General features: G+C 41.2%; 1 protein-coding gene and 2 long non-coding RNA genes across 3 annotated transcripts in view; all 3 read left to right on the top strand.

Annotated features, from left to right (window-relative positions):
* LOC130135127 (uncharacterized) overlaps positions 1 to 20871 on the top strand; it is a 29265-nt gene extending 8394 nt beyond the window's left edge. Inside the window, exons 2-4 of the long non-coding RNA XR_008814609.1 lie at positions 17129 to 17207; positions 18808 to 20408; positions 20482 to 20871. This is a non-coding gene — a long non-coding RNA (uncharacterized LOC130135127). The remainder of the gene's footprint in view (positions 1 to 17128; positions 17208 to 18807; positions 20409 to 20481) is intronic.
* On the top strand, positions 488 to 5527 carry LOC115664387 (serine carboxypeptidase-like 18). The gene is made up of 14 exons (XM_030586324.2): positions 488 to 735; positions 2906 to 3042; positions 3157 to 3233; positions 3363 to 3485; positions 3577 to 3679; positions 3795 to 3832; positions 3939 to 4040; positions 4139 to 4219; positions 4357 to 4536; positions 4613 to 4684; positions 4780 to 4901; positions 4984 to 5097; positions 5212 to 5266; positions 5362 to 5527. The coding sequence occupies exons 1-14, from the start codon at positions 572 to 574 to the stop codon at positions 5443 to 5445; spliced, it is 1452 nt and encodes a 483-aa protein (XP_030442184.2). The 5' UTR covers positions 488 to 571; the 3' UTR covers positions 5446 to 5527.
* LOC130135124 (uncharacterized) lies at positions 11970 to 14391 on the top strand. Its single transcript, XR_008814606.1, has 2 exons — positions 11970 to 12128; positions 14081 to 14391. It is a non-coding gene; the product is annotated as an uncharacterized LOC130135124 (long non-coding RNA).

The raw sequence follows: 20871 nt of genomic DNA, 5'->3' as shown, positions 1-20871 counted from the left end.
TATAAATAGAAGCTGAAAAGAGAGATAAAGATGTACAAAGACATTCATAAAAATTACAATGTAGTTTTACGTTTTTAACATAAATAATTTTCATCAGAAGTCCCATCAAACACGAAAGGTCATCGAACCGAGTCGGAGCACATGGACTGGGTCGATCTCGCCAACACTTGATACTACGGCCGACATGGTTTGGGCTTGCGTGTATCGTGAGCATGCAAATTTTTGCTTAGAAAAGCTCCACACACATTGGATGATATGAGTATATGGTTGACAATGTCACATAAACTACAACCATATGCTTGGATTTTGAACATTTATGCATGCTAAACTGAGAAATATGGAGAGTTGAAAGGGAGTTAGACCAGCTCATCTCACAGGCCTCCCACCTAACGTTCTTTAAGAAGAAACCCACGGACACGGGCATAGACCACCCCCCATCCATGCGCTCCATTTAAGATTTCCGTTTTTTCTTCAATCTTAGTTTGAACCCCCTCTATCCCTCTTGTTTTAGGGGGTATCATTAGCACGAAAGCGAAAACAGAGAGTGTAGAGAGAGAGAGAGAGAGAGAGAATGGCGAGGCAAAAGGTAATGGTCAATTCAAGAAGCCAAGATATTGAGAAGAAATGGGTGTGCATTTTGCTTGTGCTGGTGTCTGCCTCAGCTGCTTCATCTCAGTACATTGTGGAGACACTTCCTGGGTTCCCTGGAACACTTCCTTTCAAGCTGGAAACCGGGTCAGTTTGGATTTTTTCATGTCATCTCTCTCTCTCTCTCTCAATGATGATTTGAAAGTAGAGTTCCTTCGTAAGTTCTGATTTTGCGAAGCTTTGTATCGGACCCCGACGAAAATGAGGGGATTTAGGAGGGTCTGCGACTGGAGGCACGGTGTCTCGGCGGCACCATGCATGGAATATCTGCAAAAGAACACTACAAGTGCTATAAGTTGTGTACGTCGCTCACTTTGGTGCCATAAATTTTTTTTGGATCACTTCAATGCTAAAATTTTTGAAAAACGATCACTTAAGTGATAAAATTTTTTAAAAACGATCACTTGAGTGCCAACTCTGGTGCCGTACACAACTTTTCGCCGGAAATCTGACGTGGCATTTTTTTTTATTAATTTCAGAAGCTGACTTGGCTCGCCAGAGATTAGCACTTAAGTGATCATTTTTCAAAATTTTTAGCACTTAAATGATCGTTTTTAAAAAAATTTAGAACTTAAGTGATCGTTTTTCAAAAATTTTAGCACTGAAGTGATCCAAAAAAAACTTTTGGTACTTAAGTGATCGTTTTTCTCCGATTTGGCACTTAAGTGAGCCGGCAAAAATTTTTGGCGTTAAAGTGAGCGCCGTACACAACTTATGGCACTTATAGTGTCCTTTTGCTATGGAATATCTAATTGCTTTCTCACCAGCATTTCTTTGTTTCTAGCATTTGGTGATGCATGATGGTGCTGAGATTGCTGACTTTTTTGAAAAATGTAGACACACCAGCTAAAGGGAACTTTGCAGTTGGTCCCTACAATTCATGACTTATCTCAACTGGGTCCTTGAGTTTCTAATTGCATCTATAAAGTCCTTCCGCGGTCCGGACTCCCCACTTTAGAAAGCTATGCCGTTAGTCCTTCTGTTCAGTACATGCCTTTCTAATCTTGGAGTGTAACTGATAGAAGATTTTTTAGTACAATTCTGACCTTGCGGTAAAGTAAATGCCAAAATTACATACTTTTCTTTTGAGATAAGTGCATTTAAAGTCTTAAAACTTGTCACGAAAGTGCAATTGAGTCCTAAAACTTTCAAAAAGTGCAAACAAGTCCTAAAACTTGTCACGAAAGTGCACTTGAGTCCTAAAACTTTAAAAAAGTGCAAACAAATCCTAAAACTTGTCACGAAAGTGCAAACAAGTCCTAAAACTTGTCAAATTAGTTCAATCAAGTCCTTCCATTGATTATACTTTTTGAAAGTTTTAGGACTTGTTTGCATTTTTGTGATAAGTTTTAGGATTTGTTTGCACTTTTTGAAAGTTTTAGGACTCAAGTGCACTTTCGTGACAAGTTGTAGGACTTGTTTGCACTTTTTGAAAGTTTTAGGACTCAATTACACTTTCGTGATAAGTTTTAGGACTTCTAGTGCACTTATCCCTTTTCTTTTCAAGGGTGATGGTTCGACGGATATAATCAACAGGATTAAAGCGACACGAGTAATGATGTGGAAGAATTAAATGTGTAAATAACTCTGATGATGTTGGGTACCAGGTAAAGTTATTGATAGTTAGTGTGCACAAATTCATCACATAATAGATAAATTGATTTCGATGTTTAATCACAACCCATTCAATCTTCTAGTACATATGCACTAATGTCGGAAATGTTTTGTATTAGAGTTCTTCCTTCAAGCAAGTGAAGTTATATTCTTTAGAGGATGAGAAAGCCCACCAAAATTACACGAGCAGATAAGTCAACTCATCTTGATGGACTTATCCGACGTACATCGGCTGCACCAAAATTTTCTCTACCCATAATACTTTAGTCAGCAGGTTCTCCTAACGTTCCATAACAACAGCACCCACACCCACTGCAAGATGACCAACCTTTCAAAGAATTTTGCTGACCTATGTTTGGCTCCTCCCAACAAGATTGGAATGCTAGCATAAACTCTCTAACAATGACTACCATCAGGCCAAACAAACTCAACTCCACTTGCTTTTGCATTCTCTCTCTGTTTCTGTACCTTTCTGGCTCTGCATTTTCTGGCTGTATTGCTAAGGAATTACCGGGTATCCCGGTTTGGTTCTGCTCACTCTTGAAACTGGGTGAATTAGTAATGCGACTGTACTTCGATTTCAAAATGCAGGGATGGATTTGACTTTTTCAGTGATCTTGATTGGGTATGTTGGTTGATGCAGGTACGTAAGTGTTGGCGATATCGAGTTCTTCTACTACTTTGTGCAGTCTACCGGGAATCTTGGAGCTGACCCTCTTCTGCTTTACGTGAATGGAGGTCCCGGGTGTTCGGGTTTGAACGGCTTCTTGTTCCAGATTGGTAAGTTTCTTATTCTTCGTAATTCCTCCTATTATATTATTACTATATCATGATGATGCTGCAAATGTCTTCAAGTAGGTGTTTATATAGTATTTTGATGTCTCCAATATGCAGGTCCGCTTAAATTCAACATTACTGATTACACTGGGGGTTTGCCAACATTAATCTACGAGCCAGATGCGTGGACTAAGGTAAAGTGAGAAGCAATAAATTTTGCCCTTGATTTAGGATTATTTAACAATTTACCGAACTGCATTGAATGTGAAATCCTGTCCAGTAATTGAGTTCATACTGCCTTTTTCCCCTTCCAAAATTATCAGACAGCCAACATTATATTCATAGATGCACCAGTTGGCGCGGGTTTCTCCTATGCAACGACGGCATCGGCGTACGTATCCACAGACACATTGAACTCTGCACAGATGCAGACCTTCTTAAGAAATGTGAGTGAAATTCTTCACAGACCGTGGTGGTTGTATCATACGAAAGAAAAAACGGGGGTGAAATGAATGCTAATATATATATGCGGTGCAGTGGTTGGCGGCACATCCAAGTTTCCAAACCAATCCAGTGTTTGTCGGTAGCGATTCTTATGCTGGTATATACACTCCCATGCTTGCTACGGATATTCTACGAGGTATCCATTCTTTTCTATAAACCTGATTGAATGGGATAAATGTACACGTTTTTTCCTTTCCACACCTATTGATGGTTATGATGTTACATTTTCGTATCTTGCTCCAAATTTGCAGGGAATGAAGCTGGACTTAAACCATATATCAACCTTAAGGTGTGGAAAAAGCCTGCTCGTTATCTTAATTTTTCCTTCTTGAAATTTGACATAAGCTGTATCTTGTGTTAATATACTGATCTTCTCTTCGTTGAATCATTTTCAGGGAATGATACTATCATGTCCCCACACGTTCACCGATCTCGAAACAAACTCAAAAGTTCATTTTGCTCATAGGTTGGCCCTCGTTTCAGATGCACTTTATGAGGTAAATGAATGACAAATCATGTGCGAACTCATTGATGCAAGACTAGTTGAGCAGTTGTGATTCCTGGGTATGATCAACTTATATCCATTCATTATCAGGCTTTAGAAGTAAATTGCGGTGGGAATTTTGTGGATTCAACAAACGTTACCTGCACAGAGGATCTGGCAGCGTATAACGAGGTCAGAAAATGTGCATCCCTAATGGACACTTATGAAGTAGACTCGTTATTTTTTCTCACCGAACTCTTGTTTGGTTTGAGATTTATTGAACATAAAGTTTGAGCAGAGATGTTTGGTTCTTTCTGTCTTATTTCCAGCTAGTTGAATTGGTCAACAGACACAATGTTCTGCAACCTGATTGTGCTTCCCTTTCACCAAAATCAAAAGAAGCTTTCAAATCAGCAATATCAAACCAAGAGAAGCACAGGAGGTCCATCCAAGAGTTCACCAAGGATTATCTTGTGTCACTACCGAGACCTCGCGATCTTTGGTGCAAGGTCGCTCTCTCTCTCTCTCTCTCTCTCTCTCATTCTCTCTAAATCTGTTTTCTAATTCTTTCATTGAATGTTGCAGAATTTTGGCTATCTACTTGCCGACATATGGGGTAATTATCCAAGCGTGCAAGACGCTCTTCATGTTCGACCAGTATGTACATGATTTGCCATGAATTTCTCATTCAATTTTGTTCCCTCTTGAGAAAACTAACAGAATAGTCTTATCTTCATCGTGTCAATTCGTAGGGAACCGTCACCGAATTTTTCAGGTGTAATATTTCCTTATCGTCCTATACCATGGATGTCGACAATGTGCTCGATTATCATAAGAATCTCACCAGTCTGGGCATGCAAGTTCTAGTTTTCAGGTAAAAACTATGTCAAATGTGAAATTCAACCAAAAGAAAAAGTACTTCATTTGACCGGTGATGAGTAACTCTTCCTTTGCAGTGGTGATCATGACATGCTTATTCCGCATAACGGTATCGAAGCGTGGATCAAGTGGCTCGATTTGACTGTGGACATAGATTGGAGACCGTGGTTTGTAGATGGCCAAGTTGCGGGGTAAGCTCATAAAGAGTTTGGTCTATTGCGAGCTTTCAGTTGAACTACTTCTCATTCTCCCTTCTGTTTGACCTTGATGATTTAAGAGCTTCCAATTTCACCATGTTTTAATAGGTACACGAGGAAGTATAAAGACAGCGGATATCGATTGACTTATGCAACATTGAAGGTAAGAACTCAGACTTCAATGCCGTCTCTTCCTTCTCCTCGAGTTGTTTTTGGTGTCGTAATACTTTTGTTCCTCTGTTAATGCCTTTGATACAGGGATCGGGTCACTCGCCTCCAGAGTACAAACGCAGAGAATGTTATGAGATGTTTCGCAGATGGATTCATTACTATCCTTTGTAGATCCACACGTTTAAGAGTGGTTGCTAGAATGTTATGAAAAACTTTATTCACAAGTTATCTAGCCTTGTCATGATTCATGTAATTGGAAGAACATGCATTGAGCTACCGTAGTAATAACCGACATGTATTCAGCAAGGTACGGAACGTCCACCGAGCAATGGCTACTGCATTTCAAGCTCAGGTCATCAGTCAATTGTAACATATGGAAGCTCAGATATGAGAAAATGTTAGTGCCCAAACTTCCACATTGAAACCGATTACTTCACTCTGCATTTAAGAGGACATAGAATGTTACCGATGTCATGCCAATCAACGTCAAAATGACCTAGTAGACATGTATAGGAACACAAAATATGCAGTTCCTGTATCAACCGAAGGAACAAGGAATTATTTGTTTGAAGAACTTAAGCCGGTAGTCATCACTCGGGAGACATTTCACATTGATGTCTTTCTTTTAAAGTTGGAGGCAGAGCCACAATGCGACCGAACCACCGTCCTTGATGAAGTTGTAGCAATTGGACCGTATTCGCTACATAAAACCGAGAAATTCATCTGATTAGCCCATAGACTTGCCCATACCTCAGTTTGAGAAATTGATCTCACATCATCAGCTTCCTAAGGCGTGAATGAGAGAACGCCCTCGCCCTGGGGCAAACCGGGCGAATTGGTGAAAGAGAGCAGAGCTAGCTGTACTCCCCTGGAAACAGAACAGGAAACTACTGGATAAACCACAGTACATGCACATCAAACCAGAAAATACAGCCCAAAGTTGACAACCTTTGGGTAACAATTCCTACACTAATCCAAACAATGTACAGCAAGGCAAGAGGAGGATCAAGAAAGACCCAGCAAAAGATTCCTCCATCACTACACACTTATTCTATTGCACAGCGATTTGCTTCCCATCTACATAAACTATTGACAACATAAACGACAATCTGAAGGAAACATGTTTGCCTATCAAACAAAACAGATTGCGGACCGCACTCTGTTTCGCCGTCCAGCTTCCCATGCATCCACCACCGGTCCTATGCCCCCATCTACCGCAACGAAAGCATATGTCCTCCGACCCTCGAAGTCGACCCTTTGCGTGAAATCCCCGATCCTCAGCCCCGAACCCAGTGGCTTTGCGAGGTCAATTTCCATGCACTCTCAAAAAGGGCCTAAAGAACACACAAATCTGTTTCCTAACTGTATATTAAGCCATTCTTATTTGATGCATATGGTGTATCTCGGGTTTATGTACCGTGCCATGTAATTTTTGTGGTTTGTGGTGTGCAACCACACTAGCAGCTTTTATCCCTTCAACAAAAATTGAACCCCCCTTACCACCGGCAAGGATGGCCCAGTGGTAAACGTGCCCTTGTGCATCCAAAAGTTCATGAGGTTGAGTCGGGGGCGAGGTAACTTAATTAATCTCGGATCTTCACCTTGGGGTCGCCATTACCAGTCACCCATCCCCGCCCTTTCCCTTTAACATTAGGCCACGAACTGTACTTATAGAGGGAATCTCATAAATGCAATATTATTCTCAAATACAATCGTAAAGAAGCCATAACCGATGTGGTGTGTTAGGTTTGCCAAAGCCCTTTGGAGCCTTAAGGCCCTCAGACAAATACAAACGGTGTTTGGCAAAATTTTTGGAGAGCTTTGGGGACATGCAATTACATTTTCGAGGCCTTTGGCCCAAAGTAGGTTCGAAGGTACTTTAAAAGTGCTGCATTTTCGTAATGCAAGTCTTGGATTTAATATTTTTTTATTCCAATCTTGCACTGTTCATCTACCCCGTGGTTTGCACAGAGTAACTAGACAAAGGCCGGCGATAGTTGCTTGGGGGATTGTGTGACCCCGGCGACCATTGCCTGGGGAAAGCGTGACCCCAGCCAACAAGGCTTGAGGTTCTGTGACCTCAGGTGTCGCTTGGGTCGCGCAACCTAGGCCGCAAACCAGGTGACCGGGCCTGGGTCACGCAAACCTAGGTGACGGCCGCCTTGGGTCACATGACCCAACGGAGGTTGATGATGCCAGATTTGGCCTCGTTAGAGGCTTGCTGGTCGCTAGTTCTTCATTGGTCTTGAGTTTTTTTTTAATTTAAAAAAGTCAAAGTGCTTTGCAAAGCGTGATTTTTCCAAACACCGATTAAACTAAAGTTGTTTTTCAATGTTGTCGCGACCTAACCTCCCAAGATGCACTACCTAGGGGTTCAACTAATGGATTATGAAGTCTAAGTCTAATTCGGAACCTACCAAGCCCTACCAATTCGCGACTTATGATTTAAGTTCTTAACATGCAAATCATTTCAATTAGGAATCGTCACTAATCTATTTTTTGGTGAGCCGATTAGAAACCTAAGTAAAGTATCGGAAGAATTACTTTACTCCTACGAACTAGAGATTATGTACTCGAGGACTTGATTATACTAGATTACTCTAATGCCCTTCTGGTACCTTTTCTCTTTAATTTCAAAAAAATATTTACAGGCAGCTTGGATTGTTTTAAACCTATCTACTAACATGCGAGGTGATTATGCGGGTGCGCAACCAATAATATAACACTCAATAATGCAAAGCAATAAATAAATTGTAAAGTAGGGACTTACCTCAAAACAACGAAAGCATCTGCAATGTCAATTAGAAAATCTCATTAACAACCCTAATATGATTTCTAATTAACATACAAATTCACTCAAATCTTTTTTAGGTTTTTCTTTGATTTAACGAAAACTAAACTTTATGCAATGCATTCTACGTCTAGTATGACATGCGACATACGATTTATTTAAATGTCCAAATTCTAACAATAATTAAATGCACTATCTCTAATATGGCACGCAAATGAACCTAGATGTACGATTTCTAATGACACGCGAGCAATGACACATGGCAAGGTATGAATGACGTGGCAAGATGACATGCAAGCATGATGCAATTAATCTATATGACATGCACGTGATATTTTTTTTATATTTTTTTAATTTAAATTCGGAATAAAAAACTAACTTAATTTAAACATGTAATAATAATATCTAAGAAAAGAATCTAATCTATTTTAAGAAAATAATAAAAATTTATCCTAAACATGCAATATATTATCTACTCAAATTTTACCTAATCTTTTTGTATTTTTTTTTTATGGAAAGACAATCAATTCAATTCAAACAAAAGACGAAAAAAATAGCAATGAACACGACACCCAATCACATCCATTTAGATTTAGAAACAATAGATTGACAAATCATATCTCGGGCATGAGGATCGGATTGTTCAATCTTCCGCACAATCGCGAATCATATCTCGGGCGGGAGATCGGATTGACGATTTTCCGTGCGATCGCGAGTCATATTTCGGGCATGAAATCGGACCGTCCATCATATGCACGTTGTGAAATTAGGAAATAATTCATAATTTAAAGGCTATTCGGGAACTTATTGGATACGATAATATTACTCAAAGATTTGCATAAGATTGCAATATTTCAAATAAGGAAACAATATACTCGAAAAATAAATTAAACGAGATTTTTACCTTATTCGAATATTTGCTCTCCAAGTTTGGACCTGTGGACGGTGACTCGCGGAATGGGGCGGTGACAAAGCAAGCGCCCGACAGCAAAAAGGCACACGGTGGGCTCGCGGTGGCACTCCACAGAAAACTAGCTATCCCAAAGAAAATTTTCTTTGGTCTTTTTACTTTGACCAATAACAGGCTTTGATAGCCACTCAACTTTTGACCGAATCTGGTTGCTCTTGTCACGATTTTCTTTGATTATTGAACTTTGATTCTCAAAGCCCAACAATCAAATTCTTCACTTGTCTGTTCCTCGGTGACTCCGTGTCTATCAAATCGAAGGTCTGCAACAAAATCGAGTAAATCGTCTAAAGAAAAACTAGTGAGATTGCGGCCCACCGCTTGGAAGATAGCTCGATGGCAAAGCCAGTCTGGTCGTGCGGGGACGTCGGGCTGAAGTCGTCGCAGCTGGACGGCAAAAGAAGCAGGTGAATCAAGCCGAGAGCAGCAGTAGGTGGCTTCGTCGATCGGGAAGTGCAAGCAAAGAACAGCACGGGTCAAGAGCACAGTGTAGGTCAGGCTCTCGGCCGCAAGAAAACTTCAGCCGAGGCCTCTCCCTCTCCCTCTCCCTCTCCCTCACACGTGTTCCTCTCTAGTATGCTTGTTGTGACACCCCGCATCTACACTGTGTAATATTATTCACTTTGAGCCCACTGACTCTCACAACTTTAAAACGCGTTACACAAATGTAGAAGCCCAAGCCGGGACAAGAGAGGTACCCCATTTCCCTGCGCACGTCCGGGGTAGTGGCGCAGACGCACCGCCGCTTGGCTTGGGCCGTCACACTTGTAGAATTGAATTCCCGCTTCTTCTCACTCTCATGGACATGTATGTTCAATTGTGTGGCCCCTTCTCAGCTCTCACTCACGATTTTTGGGGCCCCCCAGTGAAGTGAAGCCCCCCTCCTCCTTTTATGTAAAACGGATTTGGCTTTGTATCCCATCGTCTTCGGCACTTCAGTTAAATCCCTAAAAATAATCGCAATTTATTATAGTTGAGATTTACTGTTAAAAATAATTAAGAGATTCTCCGTATTTTCTACTATTGTTTTATCGTCTACTTTTATTCTTCGATCATCTGATTTTTCTTTTTTTTTTCTCTTTCGAATTTTACATAAATATTATTCTCATGACCTTTTGGGCCTCCAGTTTTGGGCTTTTAGTTCAGGCCCAAAGTCAAATTGCGATTCCGAGCCCAATTCGGGCGTCACTTCCGCGCCTGTCTCGATCTCCCTTGCAGCTCGGTGCCAACACCCCCAGCTCGCCGACGAGCAAAGCGGTTGAAGATTTGTGCTAGACGACAACGAGCAGTGCCCGGCGGAGGAAGACGACGACGACATGTGTTGTAGAATCTGCCTGGCCTCGTGAACAGGTCTGTTTGATGTTTCGATTCAGGCAGATTGCGTTTCGGGTTTCGGCAACCGGGTCCTTTTTGGCTTTCTCGGGATTGATCAGCCAAAGTTCATTGATTTTTGATGTTTTCACTTGGGAATATAGCAAGTTGTTTTGGGTTCCTTATGGTGAGTGAATCGGTTTAGCTTGGTTCCTTTGATCGAAATTGGTTGATGTTTAATTTTTACTACGGTTGAAGGGAGATATTTGATTTTATAGTTGCACCACTTAATTTCCTTGAGATGTTTAATTTTTACTATTAACATATTCTTTCATATCTTCAGTTTTTTCCTTTTTGTTGTTTTGAGCGGCATATCTTGGGAAAAATTATTTAGCCAGTCATAAATTTTTCAATTTTGCCAATTTAAGTCCTAAACCTTTGCATGAAACTTCAATGTGGTTCTTCCGGTCAATTTTTACCGGAAATGGCTAACATGACGGTTCAGTTATCACTGCATAGTACTTTCACGCAAAGGTCTTGTAACAGTCTGAATTTTCGATCCTTTTTCCCGGGATTTAGGAAATGAATTTGACCAATGCGCTATAGTGAGATCTCACCTGGGAACCGCGCCTTCTCGGGATGCTAACCTTAGGGGTAGGGCTATTACGGGATTGAGTTCGCACGACCAAAGAACTCGACCTGGGTTCGATCTTCGACTATATGGATTGACGAGGGAATGTTTTGAGCCAACCGAAACCGGTCTATTTGATTGATCGTGTCCGAAGGGCACTAGTGACAGACCCTCGCAATTATATGACGATCGAGGTCGCCTTGGTTCGAGCAAACTTAAACGTGATTTGACTTAGTGTCGGTCACGGGTCGAGAGTGCGTAATCCTAATGAGCCACCCGTTAGCAAGAGATAAGCTAAAGTCGCGATTGGTCAATTTTAGTCATTTCTTGGAATTCGGGCCCGGGAATCGAGAATTTTGAAAGTGACAATTTTGAGCGGCCGATGACGTTTTCGGCTTGGCCAACCTTGGAGCCACCCTTTTCTGCAAAAAAATAGATTTCGGTCCGGGGCTGGGAAAATTACGATTTTGCTCCTGTGGGCGCCGGTGTTGGATTTTGAGGCCGTTTGAGGTTATTTTTCGAGGCCGATGCCATTTTTGGGTGGCCACGCATACTAGGAGTCGTTTTGGACAAAAATTGGAATTTCGAAAAAAATTAGAAAAATAATATTATTTTATTCCCGGAACTTCGCAGTCGATTTTCGAGGACTTAGAAAGTGAATTTCGCGATTCTGATGTCATATTATGTTGGCCACGCACATATGGAACACGTATGTGCGAAAATTGGAATTTCGTCCGGGACCGGAAAATTACGATTTTGCCTATAGGCCTATTTTTGGGTATTCCGAATTTTGGGGATTAAATGTGGATAAATATCAGCCCCAAAATATTGGACAAAAACACCCTTAGATATTTTGGTTTGGAAGAATGTGGACCAAGTGTTTTAGGGGCAAAATTGGAATCAAGAAAAAAATTTGGTCAAACCTTGGACCAAATATTTAATTGTTTCTCTCCTCTCTCTCTCTCCTCATTCCCTCTCTTCTCACGGCACCCCCCCCCAACAGAGAACTCTCTCCCTCTCTCCCTCACCAAAAATCCTCTCATCTCTCTCTTGGCCTTGGACCGCCGATCATCGCCGGAGCAAGCCGCCACTGCCGATCGCCGCCGGCCAGCCGTTCCCCCTTGCCGCTCTAGCCAAGTTAGTCTAGAGTTCGGGTAAGTCGCGATCTAATCCCTATTTAGGACGTCGGGTATTTTCGGACTCGTTCGGGTATGGTTTAGAGGATTTAGAGGGTGATTAAGGTGTCGATAATGGTTTTTGGTGGCTGATCGTGGTTGTTGATGGCTGATCGTGACTGTTAGCGGGTGTTGCGGGTTGGATTAGACATCGGGAAATGAGTTTTGGCGGTTGGAATTCGGTAGAAATCGGTTCGGGCTTGAATCCGTGAGGTTCGGGGTGAATCGCGGATTCGCGGTTACTGTACCCACCCGGCTTTCTATTTTTGTAGAGAATTTTGTGTGCCGAATTTGAGGAAGGTTTCTTCATGAAAGTTGTTTCCAATATCTTGAGGTACAACATACTTTAATTTGGGAATTTTTGGAAATCATTTGAGGTCATTCGGAAGTCCATCTTTGGACCGAAATAAAACTGTCCGATTTACTGTTCATCCGACCTTCGGGTCTGTTCGAATTTTTATAAATTTTTCCAGGCCTATTTTCAAAATTCTTCCTTCACAAAAGTTGTTGTGGAAATTCGTGGCTATAACATATAAAAATTTCAACGCTTTTCAAGGTGATTTGGGTGTTGAAATAAATGTATTTTGAGGACAAAATATTCTGTTGGAGCAAACTGATTTTGGTCTGATTTCGAGGGACAAAAAGGCATGGTTGCAGTTTGAACCGGATTTCGTGTTCTCATAAGAAATGTTTATCGGGATGTGTTTTGTGACATATCCAAAATTGAGAATTTTTGGAGTTCGTTTACTATTTATTTTGATGGGATTTCGGTCACTGTATAAACTGCCCAATTTTACCCTGATTTTTTGGATGTTCGTTTTTATGAGCGGAATGGTGGGGGTGTCGAGGTTGAATGGTTGCTGCCCTTGTGGCGGGAATTGAGCCTGCATGTGTGTTTGAATGTGGATTGATGATATGCCGTGTGTGTTTGGCCGTGAGATGTGGTGGTGTGATAGTGCATTCGCGTATTGTATTCGCGTGCCAAGAATGTGTGATTGGGTGGCGTGTTCGTGTGACGAGAATGTGAAATTGTGAAATGTGTGTGAGGTGTGCGTGTTTGGCAGTGTGTAGGTGTGGCCGTGTGACAAATGTGGTTTGAGTGGAACGAAGGTACTGGAATGTAGGATTGGTTTGAAAAGTGAGACCCTGAGGCGTGTACGTTTACGCGGGGTGAGGTCCGTCCTGAGGCGTGTACGTTTACGCGGGACGATGCCGTCCCTGACGAGGTGACGATGCCCGGCCCGACGGGGTGACAATGCCTGACGTGGTCAGAAGACCGTTGGCCTGATGAGTTTTACGCGGGCGCGGTAGAAGGAAAGTGTGTGTAGGATTCCGTCCTGAGGCGTGTTCGTTTACGCGGGACGATGCCGTCCCTGACGAGGTGACAATGCCCGGCCCGACGGGGTGTCGATGCCTGACGAGGTCAGAAGACCGTTGGCCTGATGCGTTTTACGCGGGCACGGTAGTGGTGGAAAGGTTGAGAACGAGCGGGATTTGGCTTGACATGTGAGAATTGTGAAAGTGATGCATGGTGTGAGTTAGTGTGCGAGTGTGTTTGTATCGCGTGATGCAGTGCGCGATTATGGGGTAAAATCTGCTAGGCATGGTATGGGACGTGCCCAAGTAGGTTTTGCTTTATAATCGAGGCACGCACGCGGCTGTGATGTATTGCTGTGGTATGATTGGCGTGTGTATTGATATGTGGAAAGTGTGTGATGGCATGTGTGCAAGAATTGTATGTTGGGATTGTGGGCTAACGTGCATGGTGCGTATGCAGAGAGTCCAGGTATGTGTGAACGTTTGATTGCTGGTTGTGTGGTTGTTTGGTTGCGCGTTTAGATGTGTCTGGAATTACGTGATAGCCTAGGTGGGGCTTAGGTTGTGACTTATTGAGATGTGATCTCATGGTTGTTTCAACCAAACCATTTCAGAGCCCCCGCCTGAATGTCGAGATTGAGGTCGACTCGGAGTCGTCGGGTGAGCAGACAGCTGCGGAGGATTCAGGTGGTGATGCCGAGGACAGTGAGTCAGAGTGGACGCCTTCGAGAGGGCGTAGGGGATAGTTCTGGGAGGAGGATGCGCCCCATTTTTGGATAGTGCTGACCTAGAGAGCTGATCTTGATATTTTGGTGGTTTGGAGTTCATAGTTCGGTGTGCTTATAAATTATTTTGTGGTTTGTATTGGCGGATGATGTAAATATTTGGAAGTGTAATATATGCTTGGTGGTTTGTCGATTTGTTCCTTCCTGGTGTTCTCCAATTTTAATGTCCGGGATTTTTTATTGCTTCCGCCGCGAGTTAACTCTGATGGATCGTTGGGTCGGCGACGTTATTCCTGGGACGTCACACTCTGTTCGACCGGAGGCGGGATGTCGCGGGCTCGACGGGGGTTCGGGGCGTGACAGGTCTAGGAGTAAATTGGCAAAATCGAAAAGTTTAGGACTGAATTGGTATACATACAGTAAGTCCATGACTAATTGGACAAATTTCCCTTATATCTTGAGCTTATGTGCATGCGAAACGCAAATAATTCACTGCTCAAGTTTATGTGCCAGCGCTAAATCTGCCGAGAGAAACTTAGGAATAATTTCAAGAGCATATGCCTGCCTAAACTGATCATGAAGCAGACACAAACAGTACATAGAAAGGAGCAAACCCACTTCTAGTGCTTTCCCATAGCAGGGTGACTTCGTTGAATTCAATAGTGGCTTTGTCTTGTTTCTTTTTTCCTTGTGCCAAACCTTCCCAAAAGAAGAAGAAGATGAGGAGTTGATGAGTGTCCAAAGCCCAGTGAAAAGGCAAAGAAGGAAAGGGACAGACCATGAATGGAGCACACGGTTGTTGTTCATACTGGATAAGAAAGTTAGGTGTGGGGTCAGTTGGCCTCTAACCCACCTTCAACACCAATCATCTGTTTTCAGCATTCAATGGCTTTTGGGTATTTGATTTTTTTCTTCTTCTTTGCTCTATATGTTTAGAACTCTCTTAGTTTTATCAAGTTCCTATCTAATTTTACGTCAAGTCAGTCTTTCATAGTTGTTTTGATTACGTCTTCTATTTTCTTGTTGGCAAGCTCTTTTATAATTAGATCCCTCAAATGGGTGGATCAGGTCGAAAATGATCCGATCCAAATAGATCTATTTAACCCGCTCCGACCAATTTCTATGCAATACAAATCTAACGATCCATATCCAATCCGGCCGACCAATACTCAACCCAGACCCGACCCGACCTGACCCATATTGTGAAAAGACTTCCATATTTAACAAAATCTAGAAAAACTCATATCAAACTGAGATGAGAACGGAGTGAGTGAGCGCGGGATAGAGTGAGGGCGAGGGAGAATGAAGAGAGAGTTATAAAAGTGAGTTGGGTTTAAGTAAGTTATAAACCCATTTATGACTTATTTAACACCTATATTATGTTTAAACTCATTTATGACCAATTTCTTAAATATAACTAACACATTCAACAACTCAGCCGTCATATATAAGTTAAGAAATAGGCTTATGATCCATTTTGATAGGTCTACTTGTAATTAAGTTCTTTCGACAGTGAAGAGACGAGTAAGGACATTTAGTATTTGAGGAGCCCCAACCCCAATGTGCAATTACTTCTTATCCATTGTGCAATTACTTCTTGAATGCTTTCCCCCGGCAGTCAAACGAGGGCTGCTGCTTCTCTCAAATCGTCCAACGCCCTTCAATTTCCAGCGCGGGGATTCATCCATGTTCCTTTCTGATTCTCTTTTTATCTTTGTGATATTGATATAAAATCCTGTGGGAAAAACAGGCTCTTCCGGCGGCTGAGAAAGTAGGGTGGAGTCACCGGTGGCTCAATCCGCCAGCCGAACCTAACGTTCGGATTATTGAACGGAGGAGGAGGAAGTGCAGACAGGTTTTGTTTGGTGTAAGTATCAAATTTTTTGGATTTTATGTTATGGTAAGTAGCATTGTTTTTTATCGTACGGTTTTCATGGCTAATTCTTTACAGTCAAAACCGAATGCAAAAACATTAATTCCAAGCATGAGGTGTATTGTTGTAAGAGTGGTCATATTCAACATGAGATTTCATATTAATTGTTCTAATGCCAAACCTATGGGAAAATTACTAAATCGGTCTTAAACTTTCCAATTTTGTCGATGTAGTCTTAAAGCCTTGTCCGGAATTCCAATGTAGTCTTAATACCTTTGCGCGAAATTCCAATGTAGTCTTTTCAGTCAATTGCTGCCGGAAATCGTTAACGTGATGATCCACAAGTTGTCCACATCGGAGCTAATTGCATTGGCTCATGAATTCTGTCAAGGAAATCACAGTCTTTAAGATAGGTTCATCGATTCACCTTACTCTTCTAAATTCCAACAGCAAGCTTAACTTTGTTGTCAAAGAAATTAAAACTCATTCAACCGTGTGAGATCGTAATTGTTAGATTGAGAAAAGAATATGGCAAGTCGAAATATCAAGCTTATGGATGGAAACCTGAGAATCGACCCGAAATGCCGCCAGAAATTAAATAACACATATTCCAAAGATGTTTGTAAGTACGATGCAAATGTCAAGTCCATGCACAGGCGCATTTTATATTATGTCCTCTAAGTTTCTGGGATTGTAATTTGCCCCCCGAAGTTTCCGTTATATTTTAAGTTGCCCCTTGTCATCTTGAAATCGGTTGTAACGTGCCCCTACATCGACTTTGGCCAAGTTTTGCTGCAAGTTCAGACTGCGCTGCTGGTTTTTTGAGGACAAACCAGTCATAAAAAACGTATAGTGTAATATTTGGACTTTTTATCCAAAAATAAGAAAAAAACAAAAGAAAAGAAGAGTTGACAAGTCAAAAAGAATAAAAGAAGAAGAAGAAGAAGTGGACTTCAGCTATATAAAGGAAAAAACAGCTTAGAGACAGAGAGAGAGAGAGAGAGAGAGAGAAGATCGAGAGCTTACAAGACAATCGGGAAAGAAAGAGAGGAAAGAAAGAAGAGAAGAAGAAGAAGAAGAAAGAGATGCGTACTCGCCACGTGAGTCTCGCCAAGCCGGAGTTACTTCGTATCGCAACATCCGGTAAGTATTCGAGCCTCTCGCTCGTTCTATCGGAGTATTTTTCGGGTTAGGGTTCAAATTTCGGAATTGGGTAATATTCAAGCCGCCTAATCCAATTTTTGAGTTGTTGAGCTGTGTATATATATAGAATTGGTAGTTTAGAGTGTCGTGGAGCCGTGAGATTTTACTGATCTTGATTTGAACTTACGGTTTGCCCAATATGAATTTTTGAAGTTGGCCGCGCAAGGTGAACAGTGAGCGACCAGTGGCTTTTTGGCTGTTTTTCGTCGGTTTTCGGCTTGATTTTGGGACGGCCAAGTTGGGGTTCTTGTAGTGCTCTCAATGGGCTTTCTATTGACTATAAGCTCGCTTGAAACGGGGTTCGGTGGAGGAATTTATGGTGCGATCAAATTTCGCGCTCAAGTTCCGCGTTGCGGACGGTTTGGATAATCGCTTTGGATGAGCAGTTTGTGGGCGCCTTTGAGTTGTCTTGTTAGCGTTTAAGCATTGTTTAGCCATTTCGTAGTTATCATAGTATTTTACTTGGTTTTGACATCGATTCTCGTTTAATTGATAGGATTACGAAATCGTCGGTTCAAGTGAGCGTTGTTATTTGATTTTTGGGAATTCCAGGTGAGTGGTGTTATCTCTTCTATAAATTTCGAAACTCATGTCTTGAAAGCGAAATAGACTCGATATATAATGAACTGTGAAACAACATATTTGTTGCATAAAAGTATGGATCGGGCATTTACTATATTTTGGTATTTGTAAAAGGTTTTAGATATGTTTTGGGAATGACGTTGCGAAACGAGGTATATATATTGATTTGAAATGGGTATTGGAAATGTATTATGGTTTGAGAAATGAGTTCTCAAATGATTTGAGAAATACTTTACAAAAAGGATTTTTGGTGATTGAGTTGAGTTGTGAAATGTTATATACTTGGTTTGTGAAATTGGTTTATGAATGATTTGAGAAATGGTGGATGATTTATGTTGTGAAAAGTTAATTGTTTGGTTTATGAGATTGTATTCTGGATTGGATTTATGACATTGGATGATGATTGTTTGATGCTTAATATGCTTGTGAACCCATTGAGGAGTTTGGGGGTATGCATACCAGTTTAGGATATCCTTCTGGGTCGAGCCACCGGCTTTGTAGGTGGAGACCTTGCAAAGGGGGGAATCTTGGTAGCCTTGTCACAAGGTTTTGTGTCGTGACCATGGTTAGATATTGAGCAATAGATTGGTCGATGGAATGGACTATCGACATGTGATGCGATATGAGATTTATCAATGGAATAGACCATTGATGTGTGATTTGAGATTAGTCAATGGAATGGACCATTGACGTGGTTTTTATAGAGATTGATCAATGGACTTGACCATTGATAGTTTGAATTGTGATGGTGGATTAAAATGTGTATTTGTGACGTGTACAAAGCTTTGATGAAATGAAACAACTCTTATGTGATTCTATATGTATTTGATATCTTGAGTTTGGCTTTTGAAATTCTGGTATGGCTTTATGCATAGTGGTTGCTCGATCTGCTTAGAAGAGATAAGCACTGCTTACTGAGCTGTGGTTGCTCACTCCTCTCTTTTCCCAATCATTTCAGGTTAGTAGCCTATAGAGTGAGAGCGTTGTCGTGGGGACTTTTGGGTGGTTTGAGGCTGCGCCTTTCGGGTGGAAGGACGGTCGTGTCATTCCCATCCTGGTAGATTTCGGGGTGTGACATATAGTATGTACAAAAATAGGTGGTAAGAATGATTAATTTTGTAGTCAAATATGATAACATGTCTTAATGCAATTTAGGACAGGAAATTAAAAAAAAAAAAAGAAATTGACTAGAGAGAGGGGCGACGAATGTGGATGGCCGGCAGCGAAGCAACAATGCTGCTATCGCCCAAAAGCAACCCCATATCGCGTTGCCAAGGTGCGAGCACGGTTCGGCTCGCATGAAAAATTGAAACCCACTGCAATAATATGATTTTTCTCACCTACTCGCGTCTCTTTCTTTCAGTTTTCTTCTTCCCCTTTTGGAGTCTTTCCCTCTCTGCCTTTCCTTGTTTTTCCTCACCTACTTATATCTCCCCTACTATAAAAATAAAAATTCGAATTATACTATACAAAGATTAATTCAGTTTGCAGTTTAGTTTGGTTCGGGAAAAAATCTACCCCGAACCAAACCATTAAATTTCAACATGGTGCGGTGGACATAATTTTTAAATCACCTCTCCAAATCATATTACGGCGATTTGAACCGAATTATGCTCAGCTTAGGTTTAAAAACCAAAATATCGTTAGGTAATTTGCCACCACCTAAAAAAAACTTAGGTGGCACATTTTGGCCACCATGCTTTAATTTCTCAATAAAATGATATGGAGATACATTATTGTTCTCAATGCATATCATATTCAAACGTACAGACAAAAATTCTATGCATTCAATGGGCTCTAAAAATGTAACATATATCGATAAAAACGACAAAAAAACCACCTATAATATATGTCAAATTGCAACGTGATGCATTTCATGTTGAATTATTAGTGGTGAACCAAATATGTAGTATCGCTATGGGAAAGAAAAGAAGTTAGTATAGTTTAGAGTTATATCTTGAATCAAATGAATAAAAAATTGATGTGTACATATAACTCGTGACGTGATTGTGATTTTAAAAGGGCTCGTTAGATTTTTCGTTTAAGAAAAGTACTTTCGGTTGTTCCTCGGAAATATCAAAATGCAAGGCGATACACACCGTGGGTTTGAGAAATCAGGACAAAAAAATTCTAGATGACTTTATGTATGTCGAATTTGTATATGTTTTAAATGATTTTCGTTGTAAAACTCATATCAAAAGTGAACTTTTGGAAATGCTAAGAGAAAAGAAAATTTTGAAAAATAAAAGTCGCTCTTTCAATTCCACGTTTTAAATTTGAAGTGTAATTAGGTGGAATGTTAGATATGGAGATTGTCGGATTTCGTAGCTAGCACGTGTTATATTATTAAACTATGTAACTTTTCCAATGGGCCCCCACAAATTGTGTTATTACTACATGTTTGTTTTTTTTTTGTGGTCGGAATGTTACTATTACATTTCAAGAGGGGAAAAAGTAACAAAATTTAGAATGATAATTAATTAAAAGAAACTAAAATTAGGGAAAGGACCACACGGGCAACGAAGCGGCGGAACGGATGCAACATAAAGGCAAAGACCGGTAGGACTGATGGGAGTATTCACATCAGATATGACCCGAGACTGGCAATTGAATCTTGGTTTTCTTGGTGCAGGACCTGTGTTCGAATCGCCGCCCTCGTGCATTCTCTCGGAGCGCCTCGAGGAGGAGGACGGAATTAGATCCTCTAACAATTAGTCGGGCCGACTTGGGACGGGTGATTGTTGCACCTGATGGGAGATTGATCGAACGTTCAAAGAGAAGTCAGCCAGCTTGGGATAGGTGATTGTTGCACCCCGGTGGGAGATTGATCAATCGTTCAACGAGATCGGACACTCTGTTAAAATTAGCTTGGGCTCATTCTTAACATTGTCAAAACGGGAAAATTATTCAAAAAGTCCTAAGCCTTTTGGACGTTAGCCAATCCAGTTCTAATCCTTTAAATTGTGCCAATTTAATTTTAAACATTTTGACGATTTGTTAATGTAGTCCTTTTGGCCAATTA

The sequence above is a fragment of the Syzygium oleosum genome, unplaced genomic scaffold (assembly GCF_021117445.2).
Source record: "Syzygium oleosum isolate NSW1041296 unplaced genomic scaffold, Sole_v2.1 Sole_v2.27, whole genome shotgun sequence".
Taxonomy (NCBI): Eukaryota; Viridiplantae; Streptophyta; class Magnoliopsida; order Myrtales; family Myrtaceae; genus Syzygium; species Syzygium oleosum.
The sequence above is the reverse complement of the archived record's forward strand: the minus strand, read 5'-3'. Positions and strand labels throughout refer to the sequence as shown.

Excerpts from the sequence above, each read along its gene's own strand:
- LOC115664387 (XM_030586324.2), top strand. The coding sequence starts at position 572 with ATGGCGAGGCAAAAGGTAATGGTCAATTCAAGAAGCCAAGATATTGAG. Across the intron at positions 3,234-3,362 it reads AGCCAGATGCGTGGACTAAG|ACAGCCAACATTATATTCAT; the intron begins GTAAAGTGAGAA and ends CAAAATTATCAG. Across the intron at positions 3,486-3,576 it reads TGCAGACCTTCTTAAGAAAT|TGGTTGGCGGCACATCCAAG; the intron begins GTGAGTGAAATT and ends TATGCGGTGCAG.